The sequence below is a fragment of the Lampetra fluviatilis genome, chromosome 53 (assembly GCF_964198595.1).
Source record: "Lampetra fluviatilis chromosome 53, kcLamFluv1.1, whole genome shotgun sequence".
NCBI classification, from domain to species: Eukaryota; Metazoa; Chordata; class Hyperoartia; order Petromyzontiformes; family Petromyzontidae; genus Lampetra; species Lampetra fluviatilis.
In genome coordinates, this window is record NC_136327.1 from 7241173 (window position 1) to 7256250 (window position 15078).

Below are 15078 nucleotides of genomic sequence, written 5' to 3' on the forward strand. Positions count from 1 at the left end.
TTGACGGACGAGGTCTAAGCACGTCTGCGAGTGTCAAGAGAACGGTCGGTACCGAGTTTCAACGGATAGTCGCGTGGCAAATGCGGCCATCTCTGAGGCCCCGTCGCAAGAGGTGGCCGCGGTGCAGCAGGGGCCGATGCCCGACGCGTCGCCTCTTGTGCGCCGTCTCACTTTCAAGGCAGTGCGGTTGATGAACGCGTTGTTGACGGAGAGCAACTGTTGGTACCGAGTCACAACAGAACTTCACCACGCTAGGCAGTGCCGCGCCATCAAGTGAGGCACCCAATAGCAGTTCAGATTTCACTCCCCCCACCCCACCCCCACTGATGTCAGCCTTGACTGGGAATCAAACTCAAGTCGCAGGGTTCATCGCTCAGGACGCAGCACACTAACCGCTGCACCACTGCTCCCCTCCCCCCCAAATTCTGTGCAAGTAAGGGCAGCTAAACACTCGTTGTGTGGGTGTTCTTGGAGTGCTCCAGTTTTGTCCCACATGAAGCCAAACACTCATGGAATTGACCAAACATGCCAAAATCAGGACCCACCTGAAAAGTCTTGAGACTCAGCGAAGCTTTGCTGCTTAAATAGAGGGAATTTAACTTTTATTTATCTGTTGGGGAGGGGGGGAGGATGTGAGAGTGGTGGCACTGATGGTGCAGTGGTTAGCACGCTGTGAACCTGGTGACGTGAGTTAGATTCCCGCACACGGCTAAAATCAGAGGTGAGTGATATCTGAAACAGTCCTGAATAGCGCTGCTGATCGTGGTGAAGTATGGTCAAGCAACTACCATGTCCAACACTGTGGGGAGTTTTTATTTATTATTATTCAGCAGTAGATTGATAAATGACGGTACATTTGGATTATTGTTGTACTTGTTTTAATGGTTTTTTTGCTCTTCTCATTTTGGTGACTGGGTCACTTGCAGATGAGTTCTCAGCTGGTTAAACAAAATAACTTGATGCTTGAATCACGGATGTTACCCTTCTCGATTTAGCACAGCGATCTAAATTCATATTTTCTTCTCCTTGTAGGAAAACTGAAGCATCTGTCGGCGCAGTCCCGCCGGGCGAAAAGCGCCAACAGCGCTCATCAGCAGCTCGCGGGGAGCCCTTCGAAGCCCGGCAAACGGGTGAGCACAGCGAACGGCGAAACCATCATGGCGCGTTGTACGTTTTGGCTCCCCCTTTACCGCTGGCACATCTAAACCAGATTTTTTTTTACTTACGATCAACGCACCGGTTAAGCCAGCAGTTCTCAACCCAGGGGTCGTGCCCCCCACCCCCGAAGCCTTTCAGAGTGGGGGGGGGGCAGGCTGCGGCATGAATACTGTGCAGGAGAAATATTTACATTTGCGCGGGGAACGTCGGTGCGGCGAGAAAACGCACGAACACGCAACATCAAAACATTGCCTTGCTAACGCAAAACACACCAACACACAACGTGAAAATATTGCCCTGCTAACACAAGACAAACACGAATACACAACATAAAAACATTGCCTTACGAACACAAAACGCACACTAACACGCATCGTGAAAACATTGCCTTGCTAATACAAAATACACCAACACACGACGTGAAAATGTTGCCTTACTAATGCAAAACACACACTAACGCACAACGTCAAAACGTTGCCTTGCTGACACCAAACAACACTTGTACACAACGTGGAGCAGATGCCTTACACGACGTTGACTCGAGGTGTTGACGTATGATCGCTGGGTATTGTGTCCTCGGTAGCCTGGGCGTGTGCGCGGAGACCAGTCGGTTTTGATTGGGGCAGGCCGCCAGTTTGAGAACCACTGCTTTAAACCCCTTATCATTTCGATTTAAAGCTTTCGTGACTGCAGGGATTCATCTTCTTGGTTCTTTCGGTAAAGTCACGTAGAAGGGAAGTAATAAAATAATAAAAATAAAACATAATAAAATAAAATATTTTATTTTATTTTATTATGTTTTATTTTTATTATTAATAAAACATAATAAAATAAAATATTTTATTTTATTATGTTTTATTTTTATTATTTTATTACTTCCCTTCTACGTGACTTTACCGAAAGAACCAAGAAGATGAACCCCTTATCATTGTCAGAAGATCAGCCTTCATCACGACGGACAGTTTTCATATTTTGATCTCTTTCTCGAGTGACGCTGAGCAACTTTAAAATCGCGAAAACAAAATTGACGCTGGCTTGGTGCAAGAGAGCTGCACTGTCACCTCCTCCGAGAAGCCAGCCACTTAAGCTGGAAGATTTGTCTTGGGCATATTTTGACTCTGGCCGAGAAAAGCGAAGAGCGCGGCAAAAAAACACCGTCCACCCGCCTGGCCAGTCATCCAACCCCCACATAGTCCGCTCTCAGGCTCTTCGGCCACCCAGTGTTCCCCACTCTCCCGCCTCCCCCGTCCACTCGAATATCCGTAGCAGGGGGTGGTGCGGTTCGGTGCGGCGTGGGTTGGTACACACGTGTGCGCGCGCGCACGCACGCACGCTGCTGAAGTGGCTTCAGGTTGGATCAACGATCCTGTGAAGGGGAGTCGGAATAGCGCCAGGAGTGGCTTAGAGTGGGCATCGCGGCCCACTCGGGGCAGCGGTTTTGCCGCCTGAGTCATTGCTTTAACTCGCAGTTGTTTTTTTCCCCCTCTCTCTCTTTGCCCCGCGTTGTTTTGCGTTGTTTTGAGAGGGTCTTGCTACGGTGTGCACGTGCGCACGCGCGTAAGTGCGTGCGTGCGTGCGCGTGTGCACGCGCGCAGCCTCACATGAGTACCTGGTGCGGTGTGTAAAACATCGCCACTGGGGAGACAAAGGCAGTCGGCCGTGATGTTGGCCACCCACCTCCTCGTGTGTCGTGCCGGCCTTCATAGGTGCTCGTTAACAGCACTTGCCCCAACAGTCTGTTCAGGCTATGAGGGGGATCTTTTTTTTTGTCTGTGTGGGGGAGCGGTAATGTAGTGGTTAGCACACTGCGCTAATAACCCCCAGACCCGAGTTCGATTCCTGCTCACAACTAAGAACAGTGGTGAATATTTGAACTGGTCCTGGTCGACTCATCCTTAAATGAGTACGTGGCTGCTTTCTGTAAAATTATCAGCACAGGGGAGACAAAGGTGGTCGGGAGGTGGTGTTGGCCACCCAAGGGGAGCCAGCTTTTATTGAGAACCAAGTGAGAGGCTATAACACACAGAGATAATCTCAAAATTAAGTGTATACGGTACAGATTTGTCTTTCTGAAAATGTAGGGCACACATATACGTACAAATCTACTGAAATTCCGAATTTTTTTTTAGTTTTTACAATTTTTCTTACTCACAAATTTTTAGTTTCACTGAAAGATGGGTTATGAACGGCAATTAACGAACGAGATCTACGCATTCTTGCGAGTGTCAAGAGACCGGTCGGTAACCGAGTTACATCGGAATGTCACGCGGCAGATGCGGCCATCTTTGAGGCCCGTTGCAAGAGATGGCCGCGATGCAGCAAGAGATGGCCGCGATGCAGCAGGGGCCGATGCCCGACGCGCCGCCTCTTGTGCGCCGTGTCATTTTACTTTCCAGGCAGCGCTGTTGATGAGCGTGTTGTTGAAGGAAGGAGAGCATGCGAGCGAGCGAGCGAGCCTGAACATGTGAGCGCGCCGCACGGGTTTTTCCAGGGTGAACGCGATCGCGTGGGTCGTTGCGATCGTGTGGGTCGTTGCGATTGAAATGTGAACGCGCGAGTCCCCCGCGTGAACCTAAAGGCGCACCTTGGTGACTTGTGAACGCACAAGTGAACTGCGAGTGACCGAACACGTGGCTGACCGTGAACGCGCGGACAAACGTGATCGCGCCAGTGAAGATGGATGTTCATCGACGAACACGAACAATTTAGTGAACGCGTGATTGTGGAACGCACTGGTGAACGTGATCACACAGTTGTAAATACTAGTGAATGTGTACTCACGGGTGAATGCAGGGTTTACACGTGTGGATGTGCGCACTTCAGGGAATGACAGTACCGGGTTCACGTGAAGGCACGATTAAATGTAACTGCACGAGTGAATTTGAACACGAGTGAATGCGGGTACAGATATGAACACAATTGACTCACGAGTGAATGTGGACTCGGAGGTGAGTGAGCTTACGAGTGGTCGTGAACGTGAACGCATGAGTGATCGCGCTCGTCGCTGAACGCCCGCGCGCGCCCACGTACACGCGCGCTGACACGTTCGCAACCCCCTCCTTCACGTTTGCCCACTCCTCCCTCGCTCCCGTACGGCCCTCTCGGCCTCGCCCGGCCCCCTGCACTCCTGCCCGTAGCCCCACGCAGCCCAGCGTAGCCGTCGTAGCGCGACGAGTGATGCACAATCGCAGGAAAGGGCCGCTTCAATAGCCCTCGTCGGGTCACGGCGAGAAGCCCTGATTAACTCCGGCGTGTTCGCCCGTGATAACGAGCGCCTTTGTCGCGCCGTTCCGACCGGGTTATAATCGGCGACCTCGCCAGTAAAATATCCTGCCCTCCGACTTCCTTCCCGCACGCCCGCTTGCTCGTGGGTAGGGGGGTAATGGCCCCCCACCCACCTCCTCTGAATGTTTTGCTCGTCCGGCAAGCTGGGGTGGCGGCGGGGGGGGGGGGGCAGCTGCGTTGAATCCATTGGCCATTCTTCCCCGCCGCCATTTCTGCGTCGCCGTCGGCCGCCTGGTCGCCGTCAGGAGACGTCGCGACGCTTTGGCATTCGGCGTCCGTCGACTCGAATTCTTTCGGCGTCGACGCCGGTTTAATGTCGTGGTCAGGTTCCCGGGGTGTTTTGGGGTTTTTTTTTTTGGTCTTCGCCGAATATTCCAGCAGGGCTGTGAGTAAGTGGGCTATGTTATGGCTAGCGGAGGAAGCGCTTTGATGTGTTTGTTTCGCTCTCTGCTGATTGAGTGGCGCGCGCACCTTGACGCGTGCGTACCCCCCCACCACCACCGCCGACGTCGCCGTGCTCGTGACGGAAATATATCCTGAGTTAACCGATTGGTTGAATTGACAATATTTAGGGAGAGGTTTCAAAATGTCGCCCCTCTCGCACCAACATTGAATAACTTTGGAGAGTTTGACTAAACGTCGGGCTGTTGTGGTCGACTCGACTTGGAGGGAGAATGACTAAATGAAATCCGCACGACGCCGTGGCTGTTGCTGACATGAGGAACGCTGGCTGCGTCAGCACCGCCCGGAACGTGCCGTCTTAGCGGCGCTCCTGCACAGGAGAGCCAGGATGGGTGCGCGGCTTCACACGCGAGAGCATGGCGCGTCTCGTCCGCTGCTAGATTTTTTTTTTTACCACCCGCCATAACCAGCCGCTCGTGTACATTTAGTGCACCTTCAGGGTGTGCCGGACGATTCTAAATGGTAATGCGCAAAAAGGTCGTAGAGTGGGGCCCTGCTTAAGCATTCGGTGAAATATTAATTTAGGCCATTGGCTGATTGGCCTTCTAGACGAGTGTGAATCAAAAGTGCTGGACATTATTAATTGTTAGAAATTACCTTTTTCAAGCGAATGTTGACACGTTTACCGAATTACACTCTGAACGGGACACATTTAGCTGATGAATCCCAGTTTAGCCGAGGCCAGTTGAAGTTCGCCATGTTTTAAACACAACTCCTGGGAAGCGACGAGAAGGCCCACAGGCCGATGGGTTATTGTTATTTCCTTTCTGAGATTAAGGCAAATCCCTCGTACATACTTATTTGTTTTAGCAGTTTGTGTGTGTCAGCATGTTAAAATCTGTGTGTGTGTGCGCGTGGGCACGTGAGCATCTGTAGGTGGGTATGGGTCTTTGTCAACATGAATGTATGTGTAGATGTGTGCGTGCGTGTGGAAGCGTGTATGCACGTGAGTGTTTTTGAAACTGTGTGTGCGCGTGAGCATTTGAATGTCTGTACGTGCGTACATGCGTGTGTGCCCCTCCGCGTGTGCGCTCGTCCCTCGAGGCGAACGTGTGTGTCTTCACGTGTACGCGCGTGTGTCCGTCTGTGCGTGTGCATGTACGTATTCAAACTTCTATGCGCGCAATCCTCCGTACACGCGCGGACCCACGGCTCCCGTACGAGGGAATGCGCGCCGCGAAATCAGTTGCGGGCGAGGAGGCTGGAGGGAGCCTTCTCGGAGTGCGCGGCCCATTACCATCAATTATGTAGACGCTGCAGCCCCTGCATATTTCACGGCCTTGTCGGAAAGTATAAGTGCAGCTAAACCCCGCGGCTTGTCGGCACAGCCCGCGGACAAATCGACTTGCTGGGCTCAAACCGCGGGCGACACGTGTCCGCCACCGCGGAATTGAAAAAAAAAAATCAAACGGGGCTCTCAACGCTGTCTCCGGATAAGGTTTTGTGTGGTTCCAGCAACTTGTCCCCTCTAGCATTTGAGCGCCGTGTGAGTGAAATAGTATTTTTAAAGGGGGTCAATAAAACGCAACGTTATCCGGTTGTTACGTCGCAGAAACGTGAGAGATGGTGATATCCTGGCGGAGGCCTTAATCCAGCAGTGGATTGATCATGGATGATCATGATGATGGCGATGACCATACAAACCATCTTCTTGGTTCTTTCGGTAACGTCACGTAGAAGGGAAATAATAAAATAATAAAAATAAAACAATAAAATACAATTCTCACGACGTTTCGGCCACAACGCAAGCAGCCGTCGCTGTCTTTCCGACAGACCGACGCTGTCTTTCCGACAGACCTGCTCTTCACCTGAGGACGGCTGCTTGCGTTGTGGCCGAATCGTCGTGAGAATTGTATTTTATTATGTTTAATTTTTATTATTTTATTATTTCCCTTCTACGTGACTTTACCGAAAGAACCGAGAAGATGAATCCCTGCAGCCACGAAAGCTTTAAATCGAGACCATATGAACCTTAAGCAAAGCTACGGTGTATAAATTTACTAGTCTTTACGTTGTAACTGCAAGATTACTTTGAACTATGGCTCACTTGGTCTTACAAATTCCAAAATAAATTAAAAGTACATATAGTTTACACATTACCCAGCGGCTCTCCGACGTGTTTTTTTGGGTCGTACCACACGCTCTTCTGCGTGGCGTCCGACGGTCTGCTCTCCGCACGCCTGGGAGTTTCTACAGGAAATGAAGACGAAGAAACAGCTGCCCACACTCGGAGCGAAACGTCGGACGTCGCCCCGAACAGCACGCAGCACAACCCCTGTAAACACATCTGGAGAGCCACGCGGGAGCGCAACCACGACGAATTACGCGGTCACAATGCCGAGCGGCCCCTCATGGGCCCTGAAGGATCACGTGATCACTCCTGCACCATGCGCGCGTCAGTATTTAGCTGTCGTGTTAACTCAAGCTGTGCAGCAAAATTACCGCGCGTGTTATTACCCATGAAATTAAAATGTCTTGCGTAACGCGCGCATTTTTCTCACGTGGTGGAACAACTGCAGTGGAGCACCCTGGCTAAGCAGTTTAATAAATCATCTGCTGTGGTATAAATCTCGTCCACGAAGATATAAATATCTGGCTTACGTTTCTGCCGACGAAGGCGGTGCCCGTTTTGCGTTGACTTTTTTTATAAACGTCGTTCCGTTTGTGCTCCCGATGTCAAGCCAACGAGAGATGAAGCTTCCACTTGGAAGCACCGTCCCCCCCGCTCCTTCCCCACGTTTATGGAACGGGCCCGCCGGAGGGGATCGCGGCGTCGAATAGCCGCACGTTGGGGTGCCGGGAATTTTCCATGCACCCCGCGATGGAGCAGCGTTTGTCGCGTGGCGGTCAAAACCGATAACGTTTAATTCTCACATCAGTCATTGGCGGCTGGGCTCAAAACATCCACTGGCCACACTTGAGAACGCGGGTCCATCGAGGGTGGCTGGTAAACCTGGGAGTTAAGCCCGGCTTCTCGGTGTGCTGCTGTCGGAATGGAAAATTGTCCGCGCGGGCATATTATCGCTTTACGTCGACGTTTTATTAGTTGAAATTAGGGGATTAACGCGCGATGTCGCCGAGTTATCTGCATGCTGTTCGAAATAAGGTCTCCTGGAGTGAAAATAACACTAAGATGTTGGGGGGGGGGGGGGGGAAACTCGAGGCTTTCCTGGCTTGTCAGCACGTCGATCCCAAGTGTGGGCCGCGGATGCCTGTAGGGGGCAATCTTTGTCCGTCAACAGCCCCTGACCAGGTCGGTCCATCAGCAATTTGCGCTGAGTGCTCTGACGGATTACAAAAAAGCGTGAATTTGTACATAATTAATCAAATAGCGGCGGCCATCTGCTTGACAGGCCACGATGCCGAGGAAGTGTCTACAATACTTCCCTGCCCCCCCCCCCCGTCCCCCCCCCCCAAAGAAAAAAAAAGATCCCACAACCGGCAGCTAAAATATTAAAGTACGTAATTGTCGTGGTACGGGAGGGATAGGGTTTTTATTTATTTATTTTACGAAAAGCACTCTAAAATTAAGGGGCACGAAATTAGCGGCGTGCGCTGGCCGCATCTCGCTTCGCCGTTCCTTCGCCGGCCTCAGAAAAAAGGGGGAAACGTCTTTCACAACAGGATGGTTGACAGCTTGTTTGCGCCGGGAGCCCCGTCGCAATCAGCGATCGGGCCCCGAACCTCAAATTACCCACGATTGTTATCTGCGGCGTCCGACCCTTGCCTTGCAGTCTCTCCGCGGCTTTGCTTTTTATTTTCGGCGCATTCTTTTTTTTGTTATTTTCGTCGTCGTCGTTGTTGTTGTTTGTTATTTGTTTTGCCTTCTTTTCGGGAGACGGACAGCTGCGCGATCCGAAATAGCCAAGGGCACGGCAGCAGATGCTGGTGCCGCCGCGTGAGCGTGCTCTGTGTGTTTGTGCGCATTTGTCTCGCTCGCTTTTTGTGGTGGTCGTGGGGGGGGGGGAGATTTTTTTTGGGCATCCGTGTCGGCGCGTTTGTCTCACCCGTCGCCACGCGTGTCCCAGCGTACCGTGGATGGGTGCGACGTGATCCGCGCGCTTACATGTTCGCACACGTGTGCGCGCCTGTGCACGCGCGCACTCGCGCGCATGTGCACGCACACGTGTATACGCACGTGCACGCACAAAGACGAACATCCCCTTTTGACCCACATGAAGACGAAGATCCCCCGTGTAGCCTTTGACAGACTGTTGGGGCAAGTGCTGTTAGCGAGCCGCCTCTAAAGTCTGACACGGCACACTAGGGGGGTGGGCGGTCAGCACCATTTTTTTCTCCCCAGTGTTGATGTCTACACACTGCACCAGGTGCTCATTTAAGGCTAAGTCGATCTCGGGGAGGCGCAGATGAGTAGCACAGTGCGCTAAACACCACGCTACCGCACACAAAAACAAAGACAAACATCCCCCGTATAGCCTTAACAGACTGTTGGGGCAAGTTCTACCGCACACACACATATACGCACATGCGCATACGTGTACGCACATATACACATGCGCGCACGTACATGGATGCGCGCAAGTACTCGAACACAGAGACCACGAACGCACGCGCACCCGTCGCGAGACGCACACGTTCGTGCACTCGCATAGACACGAACGCACGCACGCGCACAATCGCAAGTAGATCATTTTACCACCACGTGAAGGCAAAAAACATATCTACTTCTAAAACTGTTTATGAGTCGAAGATGGAGGGAACACATCCACCCGTGAACATGTTTGGGTGACACTCGGCGCCGTTCTCTCGATTATTAATCTCTCCTTGTACGTACAGGGCATCGCGCACAGAGTGAGCTGGATTCGAAGCGACACAGATGGGCTCCTCATGAAATAGTAAAACGATGTAGCCGCTCCTTGCACTGCTACTGCCAAAGCCACCGGGGCGGTGGGGGGGGGGGGCGGTGTGGGAGAGACCCGAGGGTTAGAACCGGCTACCCGAACTGCTTGAAAGCGCACCTGGGATCTCATGAATAAGTGAATGGCAAAGGAAGAAAAATCATGCATATGCATGGCCTTCTGCAACGCTTTCCAATGCGAGTTTGCCGTCATAGGCGTTTATTCGTGGTGTGGACACGCAGCCTTCAGTCGCAATTGTTGGGCGAATCCGTCGATGATCGATGTGTTTTCTCCGTTACAAGTCCCTAAAGGAGCAACACAACTTTATATTTTACTAGCTGTACTACCCGGCTTTGCCCGGGACTTGGATCCACCACGTCCGGCCGCCTTTGTCTCCCCAGTGGCGATGTTCACACACCACAGCAGTTACTCGTTTGAGACTTGAGCCGACCTAGTGGAGGCCCATGACTGGTTGAAATAATCGTCACCGGTGTTGGCCGTGAGCGAGAATCGAACTCGGGTCGCCGGGTTCGTAGCGCAGCGCACTAACCGCTACACTACAATGCGTTACGCTTCCACATGCGGGGGTCACGTGACAGATTTGACGTCACAGCTCCCTTGCCGTGCAAAAAATATATGCATTATTGAGCTTCCCACCCCCCCAAAAAAACAATTTGCAGTTTGTTGCATGTCGGGAAGTACGCTAAACATTGTGAACATACACACATATTCAAAAATTTGCCTTTCATACATATGGAGATTTCTTGGATCACCTGCACGAGAGTTGTTGTGACACCCGTGTTACAGACAGAGGGACGGAGCTAACGCTTCAGCACGTTGAGCTGGAAAGCGTCAACGGTAACACTTTTAGCAAACCTGTGCTGCTGGTAAACGTCCCATTTGCATGGCCGCCCTGCATCGCTGCGGGGCGTTGCTCTGAAAAGGAAGCACCATATGCCGCTAAGTGGCTAACAATGATCCTGTGGCATCATCAGTCTCACCAGCGAGACAGATAGAGATGGACGACCTTAGTTTATGACCAGGTCATTGGGGGTCGGGGTAGCAGTGGTGCAGTGGGTTCGCACACTGCGCTATGAACCCGGCGATCGGAGTTCGATTCCTGGCCATCTCTCACGTCAGCGGGGAGTGATATCTCTGTCTGAACCTGTCCCCCCCCCCCCCAAACCTCGCCTACCCCCCCCCCCCCCCCAGCTTTCACCAATCCACACTGAACGTGGTATGATCAGGTTATACTCATGACTGACGCTGCATGCCCTTGGTCCCGCAGTGGAAATGGTAAAGGGCCGCAAACATCGTGGTCCAGCGTGTGCCCGTGGGCCCGGTCTCCGTCGACCGTCACACGTCGTGAGCTCTTGAGCGTTGCTAAAAATACGACGGCGCCCTCCGGCAAACAAGCGGGGGCAAAACGTCCGCTTCTCGACTTAACGAGCAGCGTTTGCGCGAGTCCGCTTGCCAGGACGGACGTGGCATGTCTGCCGGCGCTTATTCGGTCAAGGTTCGACTTCGTAACTATCCATACGGGGGGGTGGGGGCATTTCATGGCGCGAGCCGTGTAACCGGCATCGTTGCCGCCACAACGGCTCCGGACGCGTCCATCGACCATCGTAAATGTCCACGGAAATTTAACGCCTCCCTCCCGTCCTCCCCCGTCCTCCCTCTTGCCTTCCGCTTGCCTCCCCCAACGAATATCTCCACCCCCGGCCCCCCCCCCCCAACACCGTCGTAGACCATAAAATGTAGCAGTGGAACGCACCCCACGCCACCCCACCCAACCCCACCCTCCCACACGCCCGCCGCACTCCCAGCTTGCAAATCAAACTGCGTTTGCACCGCGATGATCGCGTGCGCTCACGCGCGCTGCTGCTGTCACCGCCGCCGCCGCCGCGCGTAGCCCCATTGTAATTTAGTTGTCTCACTTTGAAGTTCAGAAATTAATCGCCGGGAAATTGATTTCCCCCCCCGTGTGCCTTGGGGTACACGAAACAACAACACCCATCGCGTTTGGGGAAACGTTGATTAGAGACCGCTTCGTGCTCCGCCTGTCCGACCGTTTGCGTTTGCCTCGAAAGCCAAATGGTGGGCCAAGCGAGTTTCGAGGCATCGATAGAAGTGGCGGTACAGTTCCATCTCGAGGCGCCCTGCCCTTGTTGCAGAGTCTTTGCGAGGCTCAGGGTGAATGCCACACCAGCCAGCAAGTGGGCATGATTCGAAAAGTCGAGCGTTCCGGCCTTCGCTCTCCTTGGATTTCTTCGGCTCGTTCAGCACGATATCTGACGTTTCGCTCCATGTCACCGGGAGCTTTGTTGGGACTTTTAATTGATTTGCGCAGGTTCTGGAGGTTGGGCCGCTCAGCTGTTCGGCGCGTTGTTGGGTTGTACCGCGCGTCGTTCGGCACGGTGTCCGACGTTTCGCCCCACCGAACCCAGTTGAGATTCTCAAGAGGCTCCCAGCACGTCGAGCACGGAGCAACTACGTTTGTTACACCCCGCCGCCCTCATCGCTAATTGAAACTATAAAGTAAATATATTTTTTTACCAGGTAAGGCCCACTGAGCTATATGGCTCTTTTTCAGCAGCGACCTGGCTCTCAAATGACCCTGGAGAAAAATCAACGCGACCACGGGGAGAACATGAAAACTCCAAATATACAGCAGGCGTCAGGGTCGGGATCGAACCCACGACCTCCTGCTTAGCAGGCAAGGTAGTTAACATCTCCTAGCCACCGTGGCAGCCCTCGCCACCATGGCACTCACATCACCACAAACACAACTGTCCATTCGTCCATCCATCCAGCGCCAGGCTGAGCAGCCCCTTGAGATGTAGGAATGTTTATCGTGCTAAGTGTACATACAAAAGACAAAGATCCTCCGTATAACCTTCACATACTTTTAGGGCATGTGCTGTTGGCGAGCACCTATGAAGGCTGGCACGCCACACGAGGGGGTGGGTGGCCAGCACCACGCCTGACTGCCTTTGTCTCCCTAATGTACACACGGCACTAGGTACTCATTTGAGGCTGAGTCGACCTCGGGGAGTCTCAGGACCGGTTCAGATAATGATCACCGGTGTTGGCGTTGAGCGGGATTCGAGCTCGGGTCGCCGGGTTTGTAGCGCAGCGCGCTAACCACTACGCGCGCGCGCACACACACAGAGACACGCACGCAGAATCCAGCAGAGCATAGTCGGTCGCAATTGCATTTGGAGCCTAACCAGGTGTGCGAGTCATTTACATGGAACCGTTAATTTCTCTTAAAGGAGAAAACGGTGGAGCGCAGCGGGTGACCGAACGCGCCGTTCACAGCCTGACGTCGCGTTTGCAAAGAGACCGTTGTTATACGGACCCACGCTGATTTCGCGATTGAGGTGGGGGGGTGGGCGGTGGGTGTGTGGGGGGGGTAGTGGGGGGGTTGCCGTCGCCGCCGCCGTGAGTGACAACAGCACAAAGGGGGCTGATGTGCATATGCTCGGTGTCGGCAGGAACGGCGGGAGCGCGGAGTCGCCAGAGTGATCGTCGTTACCGAGTTCATTGTTTTTGCCAGGGTTTGCTCACTTTTTTTTGTTGTTGCTAAGATCGGCAAGATTTTTTGTTGCGTTTTTTCGGCCCTTCGTTAGAAATTAATTTCGTGTGCACGTACGATAAGGAGAGCAGACGCGACCTCGCATTCGGGGAGTTCTAAATCGACGACGCCAGTTGTTTTATTTTGTATTTGCGTTCTCGTCGGACGTGCACTCACGCGTGTAAAACGCACAATTTGCGATGAGAGGCGTGTTTCGCTCCCTAGGTGTTGCGCGTCAAACCTGTGGACAGTTGTATCATCGCCTCTTGGTGCATTATTAGTCCGGCAATAAATGTGAAGAAATACAAATATGACGATATTAAAGAAAAATTGTGATAAAAAATATATTTTACTACACCCTTTTAACTCGTTTTAATTTCGTCCGCGTTCTTGCAGCCTTTTATCATCTTACGCATCGAAACAATGCTTTTACTTTTTGATTTAAAGCTTTCGTGACTGCAGGGATTCATACTCTTGGTTCTTTCGGTAAAGTCACGTAGAAGGGAAATTAAAAAAATAATAAAATATAAAACAATAACAAATTTCACGACGTTCAGACTGCAACACAAGCAATCATCATCAGGTGTGAAATCCACAGCAAGAAAATGTGTGGATTTCACACCTGATGATGATTGCTTGTGTTGCAGTCGAAACATCGTGAGACTTTTAAATTGTTTAACATTTTTATTATTTCCCTTCTACGTGACTTTACCGAAAGAACCAAGAATATAATGCTTTTACTCTTCGGTTTCATAAAACACTTTCGATTACAACAACAAAAATACTTTGGATGGTTTTCCATACGCGGAGTGGGGGGGGGGTGAAGATGTGGAACGCGCAACGTTTGCGCTCATCGCTTCTCTTGGCAAGCGGCTCGCTGAGCGACGCGTCCGCGGTTCGTGTTGGGCACCGCATCGCTGCCCCCCCCCCCACGATCAGTGAGGAGCAGACTCCTATGTCCAGCGTGTTGAACTTCTTTCGGCAATGTACGGAGCCGACCGTGCTCATCGGAAGTGCGGGATGATAATTAAACCGGCGCTCGCTTAAAGACATTTCTTTTCTGCAGGCACGGTTAATCCGCAACCCGGGTAAATCCTCCCCACGGATGATTGACAGTTAACGCTCTTTCGGTTCCGTGAATTCACCTGTCACAAGCGACAAGCGACAAGCTTTCACTCGCGCGTCGGCCCGGGATCTGCATCTCTGCGCCTCCGGTTTGCTTGCAGCGGTGGCTTCACGGACGTAATCGTAGAATTTACAACGGCATAAAAAAACGGAAAATAGTGCCGGAACGTTTTTGTTGCGTATAAGAATTTCCGTCATCGGCGTCGGCGTGCAGTGCCACGATCCTTGGCGGGCGCGCAGCTGGGAGTTGAGGAAAAACCAGTCCCCTGCCCGGGCCCGTCACAAGATTGTATCCGCACGACTGCCAATCACTTTTGAAGTTGGAACGTTGCAGCGGGAGGTTCTCATTGGAAACGTTCGGATTAACGGTGCGGCGCGCCGTCGTTACGCCACGTACAGCCGTCCCAGCCCAAGGTGTTGGTGTTAAATATCGTTGTTAAATTTTCCTTCCTTACTTTTTTCGAAGCTCTTTTATCTTGCGCCACCGTTTTTCTTTGCACGCAACGCGCGTGGCAATGCGCGCGGCGCGTTCTTGTGTACGTTTTATTTCTAGATTTGAAGTTTTCGTGACTGCAAGGGTCCATACTCTTTGGTCTTTTCGGTAAAGTCACG

The 15078-nt window shown here is 52.2% G+C and overlaps 1 protein-coding gene across 1 annotated transcript in view; it reads left to right on the forward strand.

The window, feature by feature from the left end:
* Positions 1-15078, forward strand: part of SCAPER (S-phase cyclin A associated protein in the ER) — a 228961-nt gene that overhangs the window by 15845 nt on the left and 198038 nt on the right. Inside the window, 1 exon segment of the mRNA XM_078879101.1 lies at positions 1033-1130. Coding sequence (XP_078735227.1) covers positions 1033-1130 — 98 coding nt within the window.